Source organism: Mya arenaria, chromosome 14 (genome assembly GCF_026914265.1).
Source record: "Mya arenaria isolate MELC-2E11 chromosome 14, ASM2691426v1".
Classification (NCBI taxonomy): domain Eukaryota; kingdom Metazoa; phylum Mollusca; class Bivalvia; order Myida; family Myidae; genus Mya; species Mya arenaria.
Genome location: NC_069135.1, coordinates 41493256 through 41515751, shown reverse-complemented (window position 1 = coordinate 41515751; position 22496 = coordinate 41493256). Strand labels below are relative to the sequence as shown.

The 22496-nt window shown below is 36.0% G+C and overlaps 2 protein-coding genes across 2 annotated transcripts; both read left to right on the top strand.

Annotated features, from left to right (window-relative positions):
* The first annotated feature begins 2217 nt into the window (after positions 1-2217).
* LOC128217467 (uncharacterized) lies at positions 2218-20974 on the top strand. Its single transcript, XM_052924622.1, has 8 exons — positions 2218-3217; positions 11991-12110; positions 13555-13712; positions 14028-14174; positions 14578-15270; positions 16461-17906; positions 18266-18542; positions 19653-20974. Exons 1-8 carry the CDS (start codon positions 2932-2934, stop codon positions 20471-20473), a joined length of 3948 nt encoding a protein of 1315 aa, XP_052780582.1. The 5' UTR covers positions 2218-2931; the 3' UTR covers positions 20474-20974.
* On the top strand, positions 6711-9267 carry LOC128217468 (uncharacterized). The gene is made up of 2 exons (XM_052924623.1): positions 6711-7395; positions 7625-9267. Exons 1-2 carry the CDS (start codon positions 6966-6968, stop codon positions 8020-8022), a joined length of 828 nt encoding a protein of 275 aa, XP_052780583.1. The 5' UTR covers positions 6711-6965; the 3' UTR covers positions 8023-9267.
* Positions 20975-22496: the final 1522 nt, after the last annotated feature.

The following is a 22496-nucleotide window of genomic DNA, read 5'->3' as shown; positions in this document are numbered from 1 at the left end:
TGATGAATGGAGCAACGAATTAGCGAATGTTAGAGTGAATGTGGTCTGGTTTTTACATAGTCCTTCTATTAAATTTACACATTCATCACTTTCAAATGATACCAAAATGATTTGAGTTTACCGTGCACAAAAAATTAACATTATTGTACATCGTACACCTTAAACTCATGATTTGATGTTGTTTATACTTTTTCTTTTTTAGGACTCGAGGACCCCTTTTGTCCCGAAATAGAGGCCATGGGGTCGGGACCCACGGGACCTTTCAACATTCATAAACAATAATATTTCATACAGTGTGCATGTAGTTATCGAGTTATAAAATAACATAATGAACAAAAATGTTTAGTTATTAAGATTTAAATAGTTTAACATTGAAAGCATAAAGGTGGCAAAGCATATCAGTATGTACATACTATAGTGCCTTTACATGTGCAGCGCTTGAAACCATGAATATGTATCTGTCTCCGATTCTGCGTAAGTAGTTATCTCATTTTTGAGTGCAAATAACCATTAGCTCGTAATACAACTGAAAACAAGATACAACACTTAGTTACGGCGTAAATGAGTCACCCATACATAAGCCGTTAAAAGTGACATCCTTTTTTCAATATCAATACATACACATGTATAACAAACATTAATCTTGAGTGATAAACCTTTAACTACTTACCAAATAAAGTAATATTATTTGACTGGTGAGTAATAAAAGATTTACGGTGATCTATAAAATGTTACTATCGTCTCATAAGGTAGAAATACCAATGATCAAACTGGACCACGAAGCTATTAATTTAAAATTAATTTTATTAATTTAAAATAGGGTAGTATCTGTACCTTAATCAAACGCTTTTTTGCCTTTATCAATTAAGTCAAATGAGAGAAACATGATTATGCATTTTAATTAAAAACCTTTATCGGATCAACCTATAGTGTGTGCCTTTAACATAATATATGTTCCATTTGAGAAATTTGTTGAAAAATCGCTGAAGTTTTCGAGGTTGAAAAGTATGTGTGGATAATTTGGGCCGCGCTTTTAAGATTGACTATTCGGCAAAAAAAAGAAGCAAAGACAAGAAAAAAACATTGAAAAAACAACCTATAAATATGGTTTTTCAATTTCAAAAATGTCTTCCTAAATAAACTGCTTAGTATTTCATCTACTTAATAACCAGGTTAAATGGTAGTCAATTGAATGGCTATGTACACAAAAATACGCTGTCATCTCTCGCTTAATGAATATTGGATGAACGACTGAATGAAAACCATCTCTTCTATATCGTCGGCCCCGCATTAAAATTTCATCAAAATTTAACATTACACGTTAAAGCAGCACTCTCACAGATTTACCATTTTTACAACTTTTTATTGTTTGTCTTAGAAAGGGCAAATTTTTGCGTAGGTATCTGCAAAACAATGATATAAGACTGCTGACAAAAAATCAGATCGTAGATTTTCATATTTCCGTTCGAAAACTATTGTTTTATGGCTTAAACCGTTACTAACAGTTTAAGAAAAATGCATTAAACATCATTTTTGTACTTAAATATAAAACTCTGCGATCTGTTTTTTGTCAGCAGTCTGATATAACTGGTTTCTATGGATTTTCGATGACCCCTTTTACTTGCCCCGTATAAAAGGGACCATGGCGTAGGGTTATCCCTATGGGCCTTTACGACATTTATAAACATATTTCATACAATGTGCTTGCATTTATCAAGTTACATGAGAACAATTTTACTCATTATGCTTTTTGTATTGTGATTTTTAAAGTCAAATGAGTTACACATGATAATGCATTCAAATTAAAAAAAAAGTTTGGCATCCACCTATAGTGTGTGTCTTTAACATAATATGTGTTCCATGATGAAGACTTTGGATGTGAAAAGTATATTGATGGCTAGGACCACGCATTTAAGACTGAATATTCGGCAGAAAAATAAGACGCACAGACAAGAAAAAAACATTGAAAAAAGCAACCTATAAATATGGTTATTCAATTTCAAAAATGTCTTCCTAAATAAACTGCTTAGTATTTCATCTACTTAATAACCAGGTTAAATGGTAGTCAATTGAATGGCTATGTACACAAAAATACGCTGTCATCTCTCGCTTAATGAATACTGGATGAACGACTGAATGAAAACCATCTCTTCTATCGTCTGCCCCGCATTCCTGTGACAACTGAAGCGTCTCTTAAGAAGAGTGTAAACAAAAAAACAATAATCGGGATACGAATCTTTTACAAATTGAATCAAAACGCATTGATTAAGATACGGATAAGATTATAGATAAAATTATTGATACAAATTAAATTTTAAAATTATGTATTGACTTTTGGTAAACGACAATGTGTTGATCTAATCTACTAAAGGAGTTTAAACTGCAGAGAAATGATCATATCTAATAATCAAGGTTTAAACCCAGCGTGTGTTCATATACCTGTGAAGGGTTTCCAAAATATTTACATTTAAATCCAAATAAAGCCTATCCTTCGTATACTATAAGAAAACGAATTGAGTGTGTGTAAGTAAAGAAGTAGTTTGAAGACGAACATACGGACTTAATTACGTTTTTAAAGGAAAATGGTAATTTTCAGACATGAAACGCCGCCTTGGTGGCGATAGAGTAATGTTAATGTATTATTTTGTTGCAGATACGGTTTTTGTGTTAACAAGTGTGGTAAAAAGTTGAAGGTAAGTTGAGATAACTTAAGTGAATGTTATAACTATGAAAACCTGACAAGGATATTTACGTGTGTGCAGTGGTAAATTGTTAAAGAAATGTCAATGTCGGATAAAAGTACATGGAATATTAAATACATGAATTGAAAACAGCAATTCTTATAAAGGTAGTAGGAAAGTTGAAAAGTGAAAGTGAGAAAGAAAGAAAAAATAAACATCAAAATTAAAGAAATAACAAGTGAATAACAAGATGCATTTGGATATATTTACCGCGTACACATTATGGATAACTATTTCGGTGACCCTGGTGGTTCAGCCAAGTCCAGTATTTTCACAATCACAGTGCAGTGATGATCTCACTATATCCGTAAATCCCGATGCTGACGTCAAGTTTACGGTGATGACGTCACTACGAAATGCTGTCAAAGGAAAATGCGGAACAGACATCAACGTGAACGCTTGGCGAGACATCAGTGTCATGGAGTGGGTCGTCAATAAGATGAACGACGCCAACTTTACTGATGTCGTCAAAATAGGTAGGGTTAAGCTTAGCTGTTGGTAGAAGTTAAAAGCAAGCGAAATGGTTGGAGTCAGGTCGTGGGTTCTATCTTGTTGTTGTGTGTTTTTTTTATTTTACAGGGACTCGGTTTTCGACCATTGTTTCACAGTAATGCATTTGAAAACACATATATTATAATTATTTTACTCTTTGATAGCGAAATTGCTCAAAAAACACCTGACACTAAAACCGCTCGCCCACATGGATTTATACATAAGCTGATTGATAATAAAACATTTAAGCCTTTTGAGTAATTGCGTTTTAAAACTTACACTTTCCAAAATCGTGCCATTCAAAGACAACATTATGCTGAAGGGTCCCAACCTTCAGTAGCTTAGTTTTTACATTCCTAATGATTTGCCACAAATATGCATTTTACAAAACATCTCTTTAAACAACTTAGGACATTATCGCGTTCACACGTACATGAATTGATTGGTGATTTTCTCTTTTTGGTTTCAAACAGGAAGTATAAGATTAAATACGTAAATAAAACAATCGAATCTTAGCATATCATTAGCAGCAATAACAGTAACTTAAAGCACATTCCTGACTATTTATTCTACTGTTTAACCTCCTATTCAAGCTAAAACGTCATGTTAGCCTTAGGAATAATTTGCTTACATAATGAAAATACGTCCTCGGGCCGCCGTTTTCTGTGTTTTCTGCATGAAATATGTCGTTGTCGATTTATTGCAGGTGTTTTTCTATATCGTTTTACGTTTCAATACGAAATAGGTCGAAGTCTGTAAATTTATGCATGTAAACATAATCATCAAATGGTCCACGATTTTGAGTTATCTGTAGTGGGTATTAAATATTGATTATCTCTTTATACTTGTCAGGTTTCACTTGCCTATAATTGTCAAGTTTCATGTCTGCTGGTTTTATTTAAAGCATGACTATACCATCTTAAGAAGTGCTTAAGTATTGGTATAATGTACTGACTAAGATGAAGGTTTTGATGCGCATAACTATTTATTTTGTACTATCTTTAAGCTTTTAAGTGGTCTTAATAATATTGTGTGAACTTCCCACTAGCTGGGCCAGCCACTGTTAACATCTACCGCTTCACCTGATTAAATTCAATAACAGCTGACTGCTGATTTATTGAAATGAATGTTTTGGAAAACTGCCTTCTCATTGGATAAAATATATTGTTGACCCCTAAAGGTAGATTTAAGGCATTATTCGTCTAATCGTTTTACAACGTATACATGTATGCAAACCTGAATACCATATTTCTATTCTCTATTTTCTATTCTGTTCTATACATAATTGATGCTAAACAAATTATACGCTAATTTTCATACATACACATGCCATATTTAATATAATGTAATGTGTTTTGACGATGTACGTATATAGAAGTATTAAGAAACGTCTGTTCCGTTCTGTTAAAATAAAATAAATATGGTCCAATATAATGATCTAAGTATGTAATAACATAAATGGTTAAAATTAGAAGAAATTTCAGAACAGCCAATATGTTATTTTGATTTTTCTTTGTTGGATACACAAAAAAAGACTGATTCTTCATGTTTTTTTTTATATCTAACTTACCTGTAAATCGCACATATAGTTATTATTGTATGTTAGGGTTATCTTTAAACCCGTCAATTGAAATCATAGTTCTAAATCTGAATTAGCCAGATAAGAGTTTAATAGGCTTAACAAGCACATTATAACTCATGTTGTTTAATTATCCTTTAATTTGGATATCAGACCAACTGTTTTGTAAGGCTGACTTTTTTTTAAGGCTGACGCTGATAAAGTCGACATGTAAACATTGGATTGCTGTTATTTGCGTTTTGAACACGAACGCTATTAGGAATTTACATTTGTACGTGCTTGTCTATAAAATGTGGTTTAATGGAATGGAAACAGATACAGTTGCTTACATAAAGGTGAAGATAGCTGTATGAAAACAAACTTATCTTATTTGGAGCAATATTAAAGAGGTCGCAAAACACTATTTGTAAAAAACTCATTGTAACTACTCGAGAAAAATTCGCTAAATCTAACTTTTTACGTGTACCAGAAGAATGTCTTTCGGATAAAATCTTCAGAAAATCTTCAGAAAGAATTATTTCTTCGTGATGTTGTAGGTGTCATAACTACTCATCGTGCTCGAGCCTAATTAAACACGAATGACGTATATCCCACATATAAAGCTGCACTCCCACAGATTTACCGTTTTTACAACTTTTTTTTTATTTTTTGTCTTGGAAAGAGCAAATATTTGCGTAAATATCTGCAAACCAATGATAAAACATTGCTGACAAAAATCAGATCGAAGATTTTCATATTTCCATTCCAAAATTAATGTTTTATGGCTTAAACCGTTACCTACATTTAACATGTGTACCGGATATCGTCTACACGCTTTTAACTTGTACAAAATACACATACCAAGATGACGTAGATCAACCCTTTAACATGTGTACTAGATACCGACTACACGCTTTTAACTTCTACAAAGTACATATACCAGCATGACGTAGATCGCACATTTAACATGTGTACCGGATATCGACTACACACTTTTAACTGGTACAAAGTACACATACTTTGATCACATAGATCGCACATTTAACATGTGTACCGGATATCGACTACACGCTCTAAACTTGTACAAAGTACACATACTTTGATGACGTAGATCGAACATTTAACATGTGTACCGGATATCGACTACACGCTCTAAACTTGTACAAAGAACACACACCAGCATGACGTAGATCGCACATTTAACATGTGTAGCGGATATCGACTACACGATTTTAACTTGTATTAAGTATACAGACCTGGATGACGTAGTGCACACAATATACATTACAAGTACACGTACCCATACAAATAGCGTTTAGCAACCTTGTTTTTTATCTTTACGGTCTTAACGGTGCATAAAAATAGTCATCTATCTTTTTATGTATGACTGTGACATGCCACTACCATACATTAATGCAATAAAATACTGCAGCTACGTTTATCAAGTGTAACTAATATGTTTGATGATTTACTTACGTTAAAGTCAGCGATGTGACATGAATAAGCATTTGTAAGCTTTTATTAATATTATCGTGTTTTATGCGTCACGAAATGACACAAATAAATCAACGCATGCATACATTCTAATGTACAATATTTCTATAACTAGAAAACTATATCTGGCACAGTGTTATTAAGCTAGAACATAGACTAAACCATAAGTATGTTGTATCATAAATTATCAGGATAAAATATCTTTTGCAATTCCGAAGTGCCCGGGGGTCGAAATGTCCTGATAATGAACATACAATATGTAGTTGATAAGTTATAACGGCTTAAGACAAGGAACTAGAACGGACTGACTAGTAAATAGAACAAATCAATAGCTGGTATTCATGAGGTCATAAATGAGGACAACAAAACATACATTTAACAGAGCATATCGTAACAAAATCAGTGTATATAATATACAAACGTACAGAGTGATCAAGATCAGGGGATTTATAAAGAAGAATTTTACACATACTACAACACATTTAAATGCGACAATTTTCTAAAACAATTTTCTACAATTTAATATTATTGTTATATTTTCATATCCATGGAAAGAAATCAGTGTTTTGTATAGACAACGAAGCTTAATGAATTTCATTTCATTGGATTGTTACAGTTTCTTTTTAAACAGTGAGCTATACTTGAGATAAGTTACGTGGAAACTCTAAACTTTTATAAAAATGTCGGTGGAGTTACCTACCGTGTTTTTATCACACGGCGCTGGGCCGTCTTTTTATCTGGATGCCAAAAGCAACCCTTTCTTCAAGGGTCTTGATAAAGATTCAAGGGCTGCCGACTTTCTCCGAAACTTTACGAAAACCGCCGACATAAGTAAACCGGAAACAGTTTTAGTAATTAGTGCGCATTGGGAAGAAAAGGCGGTAACTGTTAATACGAATTCTAAACATTCTCTGTATTACGATTATGGTGGATTTCCACCGGAAACTTACAAGCTTGATTGGCCGGTTCTCGGATCACCGGAAAAGGCGAAGAAAGTGGTAGAGGCGCTTAATGAAGCCGGGATACAATGCAGGGAAAATCCAACGAGGGGTTTGGATCATGGCGTCTTCGTGCCACTGAAATTAGTGTTTCCTAAAGCTGATGTTCAGGGTAAAAACTTTTATCTTTTAACGAAGAACAAAACACACAATAAAACATTAAGAGATCGTCTTTTTCTCCATTATTTTATCAATTTGTAGTAATTTACTAGCATACCAGTGGATTTGAATTATGAACATGTGTGCCTTCAAGCTGGTAAAACATTATCTAAACACAATTATTTTATTACATATGCCGACCCCAAATGGTTACACTTGAATTGTTGATGTGTTTTTTTCAGTGATCCAGATCTCTCTTCTTCGGAGCATGAACATCGCGGACCATTTAGCGATCGGAGAAGCGCTTGGGAGACTCCGCTCACAAGGCGTCCTCATAGTCGGAAGTGGTTTTGCCACGCACAAGGGCGGCACCAATGGCACTCCACCGCCGAAATGGGCTGTCGAGTTCAGAGATTGGCTCCATGACGTCATTTCCGGCGAAAATTACTCACCGGAAGAACGTAAAGTGAAACTGTTGGCGTGTGAAAAAGAGGCGCCAAATATTGCACGTGCCCACCCGAGTATTGAACATTTTATACCGCTTCTCATGTGTTCAGCGGCTGCAGGGTATAAACCTGGGAAGCTGATGCTTTCTGAATTTCACATGGGAAGTTTGCTTAACGAACACTATCTGTTTTAGGGCAATGTTGTGCCGTAGTTTGACACAGACGTGGTTTAATTTATAGTGACTACAAACACTCGGTCGATTTATTCGAGTCACCACTAGCATCTATCATCATCATTATCATCATCATCATTATCATCATCATCATCATCATCATCACCATCACCATCATCATCATCATCATCATCATCATCATCATCATCATCAGTAGCGTCATAATTATTATGATCACCACATTTAAAATCGACTAGAACTGTCTATAATATACTTCCATAAAAGAGGATGAGAGAATATTTGTAAAATAATATAAAGAAATATCAGTGAAATATTACAAATAAAATAACAAGGACGACGATGGCGGCGGCAACGAAGACGGTGGTGCTGAAAGTATCAAAAATGGTTAATGGCTGTAACGTCCTGGGGCCGTATTCATAAACCATTTTAAGTCAAAAATACTGCGTAACAGTTTCAGTTTCGATATAGTGGACTGGGATTTTCCAAAATAATCGACACCGAGGACAGCGCACAAGCTCGGCGAATCTTTCCACCATTTTCGCATTTCTTTGTTAAGTTTACTTTTATGATGGTAATAATGGCTCCAATTACAGGCAGACGAACGCAATACTTTGTGCAACTATTGTTAAGGAATGTATGAAACATTTTTCGTATTTTCAATTATGTGTCATTATTTATTATTATAATTATAATTACATGTCTCAAGGAGAATGATGTCTTTATTTTGTATTTATATTTGACGTATTGAGTGGCACTCGTACATTATTTACATCAGACATTTTCATAATAATTATTGCAATAAACTTGTGCTATTGTTTGCTCAGTGTGGGAGGTTTAAAGCTGCCCTCTCACAGATTGACATTTTCTACTTTTATTTAAATTATTTTTGTCGTCGAATCAGCTAAATTTGGCATCAATACCTTCAATTTATTTCTATAAATAAACTCACAATATAAAAGATCTCATTTAATTGAAAAACTGCCGAAAACTATTTTTTCTTCTTATAGCTGCACTCTCACAGATTGACCATTTTTACAACTTTCTTATTTTTTTGTCTTGGAAAGAGCAAATTTTTGCGTAAATATCTGCAAACCAATGATATAAGATTGATGAGAAAAACCAGATCGTAAAGAAACTCAATATGAAGTGTGGTATTCTAAACGGTATCGTTAAGAGGACCAAAATATATTACTAAGTCGAATAGACATGGGCCATTTAATTAATGAAAATAAAACTTGAACTTATCTAAGTGGCACAGTTACGTTTATTTTTTCATGTATGTGTACATTGAATAGTTAAGTTAAACCAAAGTTAAGGAAGGAAAAGATATGGACGGGTTTCCATCTGAGCCGTTCCCACAGATCTCAGATCTGAAGTTTCGACTAAGATCGTTGTTTAAAACGAAGCCCTGATCTGTCTTTATTGTTAACGTTACGAACTCTCGTGAAAGTGGACATTATGTTTACTGTTGAAATAATTACAGAATTGTTAGGAATTATCATGTAACGCGATGTATCATATGGCACAAAAAAATAACTGAAGGTAACATTGTAATGGTTCTTAAAGCTGCACTCTCACAGATTGGCCATTTTAACTTTTTTTTGTCTTGGAAAGAGCAAATTTTTGTGTAAATATCTGTAAACCAATGATATAAGATTGCTGACAAAAAATCAGATCGTAGAATTTCATATTTCCGTTCGAAAAATAATGTTGTTTTTTTAAGAAAAATTATTAAAACATCAATTTTTGAACTATAAAAAAACTGGGATCTGATTTTTGTCAGCAGTCTTATACAACTGGTTTCCATGGATTTTCGCAAAAAAATTAGCTCGTTCCAAGACAAAAAATAAATAAAAAAGTTGTCAAAACGTTCAATCTGTGAGAGTGCAGCTTTAAGAGCGGTAAACATGTTTACCGTAGAATTAGTTTCAAAATTGTTATGAATTATCATGTAACGCGACGTATCATATGATACAAAAAACTGACGGAAACATTGTAATGGTCCTTAAGAGCGGTAAAAAATGGGATATCCCGTGTTCTGTGAAAATATTTGTGGTTAATAACTATGCTAATACAATGCTAGAGGTCCACTTTCCCATGCTTTTTGAAATATCTGATGTAATATGATAAGATAGCTTGTGGTTTCGATCATACCTTTAGCTACGGTAGTGTAACACAGTTGAATACCTCCTCGCTCGACTAAGCTAACTAAGCTGACGGTCTGTAAACCTTAACTAATTTGCTCCAAATTATTTGATAGCGTTGGTTATTTCCGCGACTTTTGAAAATGAAATTAGGTCTGTGTTATAATTATATGTTACGAATTGTTACATTTACGATGTCTGTTAGAAATGAAGTAAAATAAAACCTGAAACCATACATATGTTTCACAAGTATCACTAAAAAACGTGTCCCCGATTGCACCAGGCAGGGGACCACCCTCCCCTTCCCTCGACCAATCCCCGCTTTCCCAAAATATATTACTTTCCAGCGCCTCTGAAACTAAGAAGTTCTTTTTTCTCAGTTGCGGCTCGGTTCTGTCTTGCATTGTCCCATTATGTTAATTGGAAACTTTAAATAGTATACGGGTAGTTAGTTTTTTTTTTATCATGACAAATTTCAACTCAAAAGGTAAATAAGTCAGTGAAAGGCAGCATTCACTTCTATTTGCGTATTATTTACTTAACATATAAGTAAATTTCTTCCGTTACGTATATCAGGGGCATTTTTATTTCACTTTGTTTATACAGTAAATTAAATATTAAAAATTGAACCGAAACTGTTGCAGTTTTTAATTATCGACTTATATCAGATTGATATAAACAAGTAAACATTGATCGGATAGATCTTTTAAGTCATTGAAATTTGAAAACTAGCATTCTAAGTTATATCTTACAAATATCAATTTAAGAACTGTTTGTACAGATTTATTTTTTCATTCGTTTTAAGTGGTTTGGTCAAATCGTTTTAAATTTGAGTGTTACCATTCATTGTTAATGACCTAGTTAAGAAAACATCAAAGTCGAGGGACACAATATTTTTGTAAGATTTAATACTATTTACCAAACATATTAGAAAATCAAAACGTTTGACTCGGCTAAATCACTGTTGACTTAAGGAATTTATATAGAAGCTGTCGATGTGTTAACTTGTTAAGTTTGAAACTTTGTTATGCATATAGACCTTCTCGACAATACGAAATGGCTATTGCATAACACATTATACAATGTTTGTAGCATGTAAACAAATAAATCAATGGATGGAAAAAGTACACAAACACATTTCTGGAGCTAATGGTTTAATTGTTATAGCATCTTATTAGTGTTAGTACTGCGTGTGTAAATAAATTTATAAAAATGAACTGCATACTTATAGCAATTGTCTCGTGCATAAAAATGTGATTTGCAAATCAATAAATATCAGCCTCCCTTAATATTATATGAGCTTTAATCGGAGAAAATTAAGGTATTAGATGAACTACCTATACCTATGCCCTTGTAGTCATTTCCTTTCACGAAGATATTCAAATTTTAAAGTGAAGAAATATGAAGAAACTGGACTTTTTTCTCACACAACTTATTAGCAAATGCACGTTTAGCTGTCACATATAATGACAATAACCATTCCTTTAACTTATTAGTAGTACTGTATCTCTTTCCGGTGCGTGAGGTCCCCTGACATCGGCATTCCGAATTCAGCAATTCTGGGAAAACAGTGCTGGGCATATTTTTCGGAAACTTATACAAAATACACATATACATGTACACTTTTTTCCTAGCGCAAATATCTACATTTTTGACATATGTTGTCTCAAATGGAAGGTGATGTCAGGGGGTGGGGGTGGGGTGGGGGTGGGGGTGCAGGTGATTGACGGACTCACCCTTATAACCGACTCATGTCGCTAGGTGAACTGATTGTACGAGTTATATGTGGCTTTATAAATTTAACGTATCCTTTTCCGTTCGTAGGTTTCGACGTGATAGACACATGTGGCCTTTCCCGGAAGTCGTTGTCTGCGGCGTTGCACGTGCTAGACGGCCCCGTCCTTGGTACCGCTTCCTGTGGTGCAGTAGATGTGTGCAATATAGGTAAGGTAGTTAAGAATTTAGATTTAAATAAAAAATAATTATTGATATATTTTCAAGCAGCAATTGCTTGCCCTTTCCTAAACTGTTGCGTAGGTATTTTACAAAAAAATAGACCAAAGTGTATACAAGATTGAATTAGAACTTTGCTATGTAAGTTGTGCTTAAGAAATTTTAGACTCGATACATATATACACACTATTGTTGGGCATTTATCTTTTTCAGACCCTTATTGATAATATTTCTGAAAAAAGGATATGATATCCATATAAGTTATAACCAATAATGCCAAAAAATCTGGGAAAAATGACAAAAAAATCCTGCAATATATCAAATAAATGGTCCGATGGAAAAATGGTGTTAAATCATATGATCAAATTGTCAAACACTAATTGGACATCTCACGGAGAAACTGACATGTCGAACAGTGATTGGACATCTCACGGAGAAACTGACATGTCGAACAATGATTGGACATCTCACGGAGAAACTGACATGTCGAACAATGATTGGACATCTCACGGGGAAACTGACATGTCGAACAATGATTTGACATCTCACGGGGAAACTGACATGTCGAACAATGATTGGACATCTCACGGGGAAACTGACATGTCGAACAATGATTGGACATCTCACGGAGAAACTGACATGTCGAACAATGATTGGACATCTCACGGAGAAACTGACATGTCGAACAATGATTGGACATCTCACGGAGAAACTGACATGTCGAACAATGATTGGACATCTCACAGAGAAACTGACATGTCGAACAATGATTGGACATCTCACAGAGAAACTGATATGTCGAACAATGATTGGACATCTCACAGAGAAACTGACATGTCGAACATACAGAAATTGTAGGTTGGGCAATTTGTTAAAAAACATTATTTTACCAAGAATAAAAACAAAAAAAACGTTGTTTCTAAAATTCTCGGATTTCGTAGCTTCTGCATTTCGAAGTGAGGCTATTGATATTGTATTACAAAGCTTCGCTGTGCATTTGAGCTGTTTTTTTGTAAATAAGATGGGAAATGAAATCACTCAATCTGTATCCTGAACATGCTTTGAGTGCACACACATGATCAAATGACATGATAAACTCGCATTATAATTACATTTGTCAAATCCACTTTATATATAATAATGTCCTTGACTTGATAGAAAAAGTTATTTTGTAAAAAAGCATAAACTAATGGAACCTGATAAACAGCCCTCGCTCAAACTTTGCGGCGTGAAATAAACAAAATAAAAAGCGACGTATCTTTTTTCATTTGTTCACAAATGTATTTCAATTTTCCTGGTTTATTTTTGGGGCGAACAACCATGACACAGTTTGATATTTATGTTGTTTATCTATATTGCATCATTTAATTTTATTTGTCAATATTTCTTCATTTAGAAACACGTACAATATACTTAAGAAAACAACATATTCCAGGTATTATTGGCCCGTCTGAAAGCGAAAGCGCAGAAGCGGCCATGTACGCAGCTTCCGGTAGCCAGCTTCCGGTTGTTAGTCCATACGCTACTTCCAGGAATCTCACACGGTTTTCGAACTTTTTCCGGACTCTGCCATCAGATGATCAAATCGTTGAGGTTAGTTTTTAAAGCTATATTAACTATGTTTGGTCTATGTTATAAAAAGGACTTGCATTTCCATGAAAGTATTTACATTCGCTTTGGCGCATAAAATATATCATACAAGAAAAATAAGGAATAAAGAATAAAGCGTCACCCCCCCCCCCCCCTTTTTTAAAAATATGGATGAAAATCTAGCGATTATTTTGTATTGGCTTTAAGAAACGAATAAGCAGTAAAGGGCGGTAATCTAATTATATCCAAAAATGTAAGGTCGGCAATGCATCTGATGATAAAAAAGAATTGAAGTATCTGTCGTTCTTAATATTTCAGGGTGTACTTGCTGTTTTAAAGAGTCTTGGCCTGACGTACGTTGCAGTCGTGCACGAAGATTCCGCGCATGCGCGTGATGCAGCTTTCGACCTACGCACACGTGGCCGGCAGAGTGGTATTTGCGTGGACACTGTCATAGAGATCAAGGTCGGTTAAAAATAAAGTGGATTTTTCGACTGGTTCGAGTTTTAAGATATCAATTTTGAAAAAAGCAGTTTTAGTTTGAAAACCACATTAACTATATTAAATTTTATGTCGTGAATTTATCAATTATCATCAATATTAGTTATCTATATCATATTTTGTTATTATTATTATTATTATTATTATTATTATTATTATTATTATTATTGTTATTATTATTATTATTATTATTATTATTATTATTGTTATTATTATTATTATTATTATTATTATTATTGTTGTTGTTGTTGTTGTTGTTGTTGTTGTTATTATTATTATCATTATTTTTTTATTTTTTTATTATTGTTATCATTGTTACAGTTACTGCTTTGAGTATCGAGAAATAACATTTCTATGGTTTTTGCAGGATTTTGTTACGGCGGGCGTGAACCAGCTCAAAGACCAGCGAGGGCGAACCAAGGACGGAACGTTACGAGTGGTTTATTTCGGCGGAATACAAACGTTCTTAGATGTTCAACGTAACCTTGACCAACGGCAAGTGGACTTTACGGGAATTTCCTGGCTTATTGTTAAACAACCGGAAAACGATACCCAAGATTATGACGTCACAAATTTCAAACCGGAAACTATTCTTTTCACCATTTCTAACGAAAACGTTTCGGAAGTTTACGACTTTGTGTGGCAGAAGTTTGAAAATGTGAATCAAGCGTCTGTTGCCAATGATGATCCAATTGGAAAGGCAATTGCTAATTGTACCGGAAGTGCACAGAAGCCATTACATCCACCAAACGCTCATTTTGCACCGGTGATCGATGCACTCTTTGTAATGCTGAACGCTTTTCAAAGACAATTTCGGCTCCATTGCCGGGATCCGAACGCTTTATGCAAGGACATTCGAGAAGAATTTAACTTTATGTCGGAGGTGCTCAAATTCCCCGTGCAGTATGCGGACTTAAGCACCCGTCTTGGAGTAACTGTGGAAGAATTTGCCGCCGCCGACAGGTTTGTCAACTTCTCGGCGGATGGAGATCTATTGTTGGACGCTCAATCGGATATCTTCGATGTTTGGTTCATAGAATCCCAGTCTTTATTGAATAAGGTAAACTCTTCTATTAAAAATACATAATAAACTTAAAATTTTGTTTAAAGTTTCGTTAAATGAGAGTTCTTAGACTCAGTAGTCATATATATATATCTGAAAAGCAATGATAACGTAAGTACAACACCATTTGACTAACTTGCAATCGCAACATCGCTTTCCTTATGAGTTAACATACAGTCGAAACTCGCTATGTCGAACTCTGTTATCTCGATGTTCTAGTTATGTCGAACTTTTTTCAAACGTCTAAGGTTAGGTTATACACTTTTTGTATTTATGTTATATCGATTTTCATTATCTCGAAGGTCCGTTACCGTTGTATTCATGTTTGTGATGAAAAAACAAAACAAAACGCCTTGCACGTGTCATATACGTCACATATTTAACTTGCGCACTCTATAATCGACCATCCACATGTTCCCGTACAAATAGTGTTACGTAACCGTAGTTTACTTGTTCCCGTATACAATAGTATAACGCAACCGTAGTCCACTTGTTCCAATATACAATAGTGTTACGTAACCGTAGTTCACTTGTTTCCGTATAAAATGGTGTTACGCAACTGTAGCCCACTCGTTCCCGTATAAAATAGTGTTACGTAATCGTAGTCCACTTGTTCCCGTATAAAATAGTGTTACGCAACCGTAGTCCACTCGTTCCCGTATAAAATAGTGTTACGTAATCGTAGTACACTCGTTCCCGTATAAAATAGTGATACGCAACCGTAGTTCACTCGTTCCTGTATAAAATGGTGTTACGTAACCGTAGTCCACTTGTTCCCGTATAAAATGGTGTTACGTAACCGTAGTCCACTTGTTCCCGTATAAAATGGTGTTACGTAACCGTAGTTCACTCGTTCCCGTATAAAATAGTGATACGCAACCGTAGTCCACTTGTTCCCGTATAAAATGGTGTTACGTAAACGTAGTCCACTTGTTCCCGTATAAAATGGTGTTACGCAACCGTAGTCCACTTGTTCCCGTATAAAATGGTGTTACGTAACCGTAGTCCACTTGTTCCCTAACAAATAGTGTTACATAACCGTAATCCACTTGTTCCCGTATAAAATGGTGTTACGCAACCGTAGTCCACTTGTTCCCGTACAAGAAGTGCTACGTGACGTATCTATCTTTATATTAAAATATTCTCATTTATTTAAAAAGAAATAACATTTGCAATTTAAACTTCAGATTGGCGTCATAAGGTCAAGCGGCCTAAATCTCACACTGACACCGGATGTAGTAATCTCCGAGTCCCGGTGTGGAGCTACCTGTCCAGCATGCGTGGAGACACCGGAAGTCTCGTTCGCCTTCATAGAAGGCGATACGTACCTCTTAGGAATCATTTCCGCCCACGAGACGGAAGCAGATTTTCCCTTTCAGTGTACCCAGGACCTGCGCAGTATGGACGTCCTCGTCGTGGAAGCGTTTTTAAATACTGTTAATATGAGCTCAAACGGAGCGGGGCTCAAACTTGGTGCCTTAGTGTTAGACGATTGTTATAGTTCTGCGCGAATGGAACTGATCTTGACGAAACTTATGTCGGGGGAAACGCTTCTGACTAATCCTAATAACAAGGAGCCTTTGAATATAAGAGATAAAGTTGCTGCCGTAGTAATGACAGTCAGTAGCACGGTGACCAAGGTGGTGGCGACGCTTATGGCGGAGTTTGGAATACCGGTTATTTCCGCTTCCGCTTCGTCGCCGGATCTTGACGATAGGGTCAATTTCCCTTACTTTTTACGGAAAGTCGTAAGTGACGTCGAGCAAGCGCGTGCTATGGTGAAGATCGTTAAACGTATGGGCTGGCAGTACGTGAGTATGTTGTACGTCACGAACAACTATGGAAGTAAGGGCAAGGAGGCGTTCGTGGAGGAAGCTGCGAAAAATGGAATTTGCGTTGCCGATAAAGTCGAAGGGATTCCGGATGTGGATGTTACGGATAGTAGTCTTCTGGAACTGTACACGCGAATTCAAAATCATAAAACGGATGTTGTTGTGTATTTTGGAACGGAAGCTAGAATTAAGGAGTTTTTAGAATTAATTAATACAAATCTTCCGTTTGTATTTTTAGCTAGTGAGGACTGGGGTGACAACAGACATATACTAGATCAAGGCCGAAATAAAAGTTTAGGAAGTCTTACAATGAAAAATGAAGTGAATGACATCATTGCAGACGAGTTTAAGCAATATCTGACACAGTTATCTCCTTCCACAGTGAATATGTCAAGAAATCCTTGGCTAGCTGAATATTGGGAAGATGGGTTCCAATGTGACCTGGATTCAAGCATAACAAACAAGTACTCTGAAAAATGTCAGAACGAATTAAGATTAAGTGATACAAATATTAGTGATGCTATCATTGATCAACGGATTTTGCATACAATTGACGCAATACGAGCTGTTTTTGTGGGCGTACTTGAGGCCAAAAATGAGTTTTGTTCCTTTGAAAATACTTTCCCATGTCAGCTATACGACAATGAGCGTCACGTGACTAAATTCGTTTCGTTTATAAGGAACGCTCGGTTGCTTAGAAACGGACAGAAAACACGTGTGTTTAACGACGACGGAAACGGAAATACCGGTTTCGATATTAACAATGTGCAAAGGGACAGCAATGGGCTTTATTACAGAAACGTATGTAATGTATTCTAAATTATTTATTTACCTTCAACTTCCATTTGTGATGTTTACAATTATTATATATGAAATGAAGGTCTTGTGTTAGGTTAGGCAAAGTAGCCTCCTTATGTTTCCAAGGCAACGTATTGTTATAGGGTCTGAGCCTCGTTTTCGTTAAGTGTACACTATACTTGAAATATTTCCCGAAACGAAATTGAAACGCTAGCGTGATATGATTTGGCACATAATTGTTACAGTGTGTGTATACCACGTGATAAATTGCGTCATAAATGCTATGTTGGAAGGCAATATTTTGCTTCGAATGAAGAATTTGAACAACGACAACTTCACTATTTCTTCACTTTTTATTCCAGGTCGGATCATTCAAACACGGATTTCTGTCTCTAAACGTCGACGATATCAAATTCTACCGCGACGGTATCGATGGAAAATGCACCGGGAATCTATGTGATCACTGTGGAAACGAAACCGCCCCGACAACTACCATGGCAACCGTAACGCATGCGCAGTCGGTTGACAATTCGTTTGCGCATGCGGACTACGCAATTATTGGAATTCTGGGATTTCTTTTTATCGTCATAGTTGTTCTATGCCTCAGTATCTGCTGCTACTTTCGGCGTCGTGTTAAAGGTAATTTCCATGTGAACGGAACTTATTTTTTGTAATGAACGATTTATCAGCACTAAACATATATTTTCACTTATATATTACTTTGTATATATTATATATATATTATTATATATTTATGTTTGTTTATTACGGTTATTTCTTCGGTCGAATGGTATATTTCTAGCAGCTAAAGTTGAGTTATTCTGATTGCAAACAAAAATCCTCCAACTTTTTTTGTCTAATATACTTTATTACTTTCCGAAGAAAACTTAAAGTACACACACATTATTATAGCAGTGGTGACGTCATCATGCTTAAAGTTTAAAGTTGGTCTTAACTCAAACAATGTTGTTTTTTTCAAAATATTCGCATGGAATTTATTACACACGTTTCCAATAATAATACGCAAGACCTATAACTCTGGTAAGCGCACTCGAATCTCATCAAGGGTTTAAATTCAAGACTGGGTGAATGTAAGTTTGGTTTGTGGCATCAAAGCAGGACCAGGGGAGGTACTCATAACACAAGTCCACACACTCTCGTTAAACATTGTTCCTGTTTTATGAAATGTTGTAAAAACTTGTTTTAAGAAACAAATCATTGTAAACTTAATAATTATGTCGGGGAAATATTAGACTGCCGTTCTTGCGACTTAAATTCTAACAATGAATGTAAGTGCCATATAAAAGAAATCAAGCGTAGAATTGCCGAAAAGAAATGAGGGACTAGAGGTACTCGAGTTTACTCCCTTATAATTAAGATTTTTGAAGCAAAAATTGCAAAATTTACGAAGTATATTTCAAAAACCATCGTTTGATTTATATTTTCAAACAAGTTCAGCGGACCTTTGAAATACAGTTGTTACTTTTTATTATAAAAGATGTTTTATGTTGTAAGTTTTTGTGTTAAAAGGACAGAATATTACTATCGATTACCCCGTTGGCTCGATCTCCCGAAGACCGGCGAACATACCTCGAGTCTCAGGGAGTTCGAGCAAAGCAGGAATGCTTACCTTCAGTATGAAGTAATTGGTTCTTTACATCAAGTTCGAGCCAACGAGGACTTCGAGCCAAGCGAGTTCGAGCTATTGGGGTACAACTGTATTATAATTTTCCACTCTTTATTTTATAGAACTACAACAGAAATTAATGGAGGTCAAGCACGAACTGCGGACCGGATATTCACTACAGAACGGCTCAGCTATCTCAGCCGCCCACACCATGCCGCCATATCCAGAAAAAGGATTCCTAAACCCGAGTCCCAGCGGTGAAACAATGTACGAGTTTAACAAAACGAACGCCGTTTTAAACGGGGGTGGGCGCGGAATGGTTAACGGCGGGATCGTCAACAGGGGCTTCGTTGGTGACATGTATATTCACGCGCGGAGCGACGACGACCCCGACACGTCGGCATCTTCGAACCAAGTACAGTCAAACCACAGACGGCCGATGACGCAAACGACGACATTAAATGATATCGAAGGATCCCCGGGGTATCGTCCGCCGTCGTCACACTACGGACGCATGCGGTCGAACAGCAGCTTCAAACGCACGGATAATCCGCACAATGCGCACAACGCTCAAATTAAAAAACAACCACGTACGCAGCTAGCCGTCCCTCCGTGCAGACCGGAACTTCCCCCGCGCGACGCGGACCAGCCAAAAATTCAGCAAAACCAAACTGTGTATCCTGAACAATTTGAACAATTTGAAAGTGCTTCTCCAACCGTTCCTAAGGATAAAATCCGGAACGGATGGAGCAATTCAAAGCGAGCGGTGTCCTCACCGACGCATTATGACGCTTCAAGTTTTGACGCCTCACCGACGTATAAAGACTCCGCGGCCAGAATTTCGTATTCGCCTCCGCCGCAATACGGACACAATTATAACAGGACGTCTCCTACCGAGACAATGGATTTAAATGCTTCCATGGAGAAAATCTCAAGAGTTTAAGATACTAACTGTGTATTTCAATACAGATATAAGGGTAACGCGAACAAAGTTGTCGAAAGATTTACCGTGTTTGTACGTGCCATTGAGGAGACCGAAAATATCATGCTGGACGATATCGGAAACGGCCGAAAAGGTGTTCGGGAACAATCGGCACATAATAACGACGATGGGTGGGGAGGGGGTGGGGGCGATGAAATTAATATACTCAGAAGTGTTTTCAGATGTCATTATGTAAATTAATATTTGTACATTACCTTTCTGCTCAAAGCAGATATTGTGGCCATTAGTAATATTTGTATTATAAACATGCATATTTTGTCTGGCAAATGGCATCAATTCTGTCTAAGACGCATTTTACTGAAAGATTTATGATTTATTACATATCATAAGTGTTCTATTTGTCATGTGTTTTGTTTTCGTTCTCAAAATATAGTTAACTGTTATGTCTCTTTTACACATTATATAGTTAAATATTTATGATTATAAATAAAATTTTAAATAATAAAACTATTTAATACAGTGCCCATCATCTGTTCCCGTTCAATGCACCAGTCAATTGCACCCGGTCCGGAGAATAGCGGGGACTTTAACTTTCGGTCCAGCCCGGGTTAAATCCACGACCTGCTGGTTTAACCGCCCCCCCCCCCCCCCGCCAAATGCCCCCGCACCCTAGGGACCCTAAGTAGGGCCCATTCCCCGCTATTTTGGCGCGAAGACAAAACCACCGCATTCACCCGACACTGCGGAGCCACCTTGAAGGTAAAAACACGGCCCATTTCCCCGGCTATCCACAGTATACACCCGGACCTGGAAGGGCGTGGTTACAACTGACTGGTGCATTAATAAGACATTTTAGTCGTAAACCTAACGCTGGTTAAGAGTGTTCAGGTCATTCGGAACTCCTCGGCTTTTTTTCTCGAAAACAAACTCGGATGTATATGGACGGTTTACTTACTCAGAAATCGGTATGTTTAAGTCCGCTGCAATTAGATCGCGTAGTAATTTAATTTAGCAGTTAAACTTAATGACTTAACTCTTGGGAATCTTAATTATGTTTGCAATAATACACTTAATCAATCAATTTAAACTCAGATCGATAATTACAAGCTAAAACTACATTTGACTAATGATATAATTAAAAAAAACACAAACTACTTCTACTGATGTACCGGCATACATCCGAGGCTGTTTTCGAGAAAAATGGCCGAGGAGCTCCGAATAAGTTCAGGTACAACCGTGTAGTAATGAACAGAATATGTGCGTTAAATGGTCTTACGATATTTTTTTATTGAAACCTATTTTACGCCAAAAGGGAGAAGTTACGCCTAGAAATTAACGATCTTAAGCGTTACGAAATGTATTAGGACGTGGTCTTGATGAATTACACGTAAGTTATTAACTTATTTTGATAACGATGCAGAAAGTCCAGTCTTTATTAAGGTGGCACATACATAATGATGTGAATAGGGGATTCTTAACAAACTATGTCGGTATTTAAAATTGCAACGTTTTAATGTAGAAAAAATGGTTTTAATTTATACCAAAAATAAAGTTCAATTTTCTTGTGGCCAAGAGGTTGATATCTTAAGTGGAATGTCTGTTAAAAATACAGAACAAAGATACAAACAGCAATAACTTCAACAAGTATGTTATCATGGTCGACTGTCACCTTAAAACAAATGAGAGCAAAGAAGACCTTACTACTTTGGCCTTCAGAGAGACTTTTTATATTTGACCTAATGACCCAGTTCAACCAATTCGGAAATGCCTTACATATACTGATATGTGGTGTGTTTTGTTTATGCCTTGTATCAACATTTATCTTAAATATGTATTATATTTATAAATTTAAAAAAAAAGTTATTTTATCTACACAAATGTATTTGTATTCAACCTTCTTCAATAATATTGATACATATGTTATTGATCGTGGTGTGAGGTGGTAGTTAAGATACATGTATCCATCTCTGAATAAAGCTTAAGTGTCAAACCTGGATTAAGTGGCCACCTGCCTTAAGCAGCC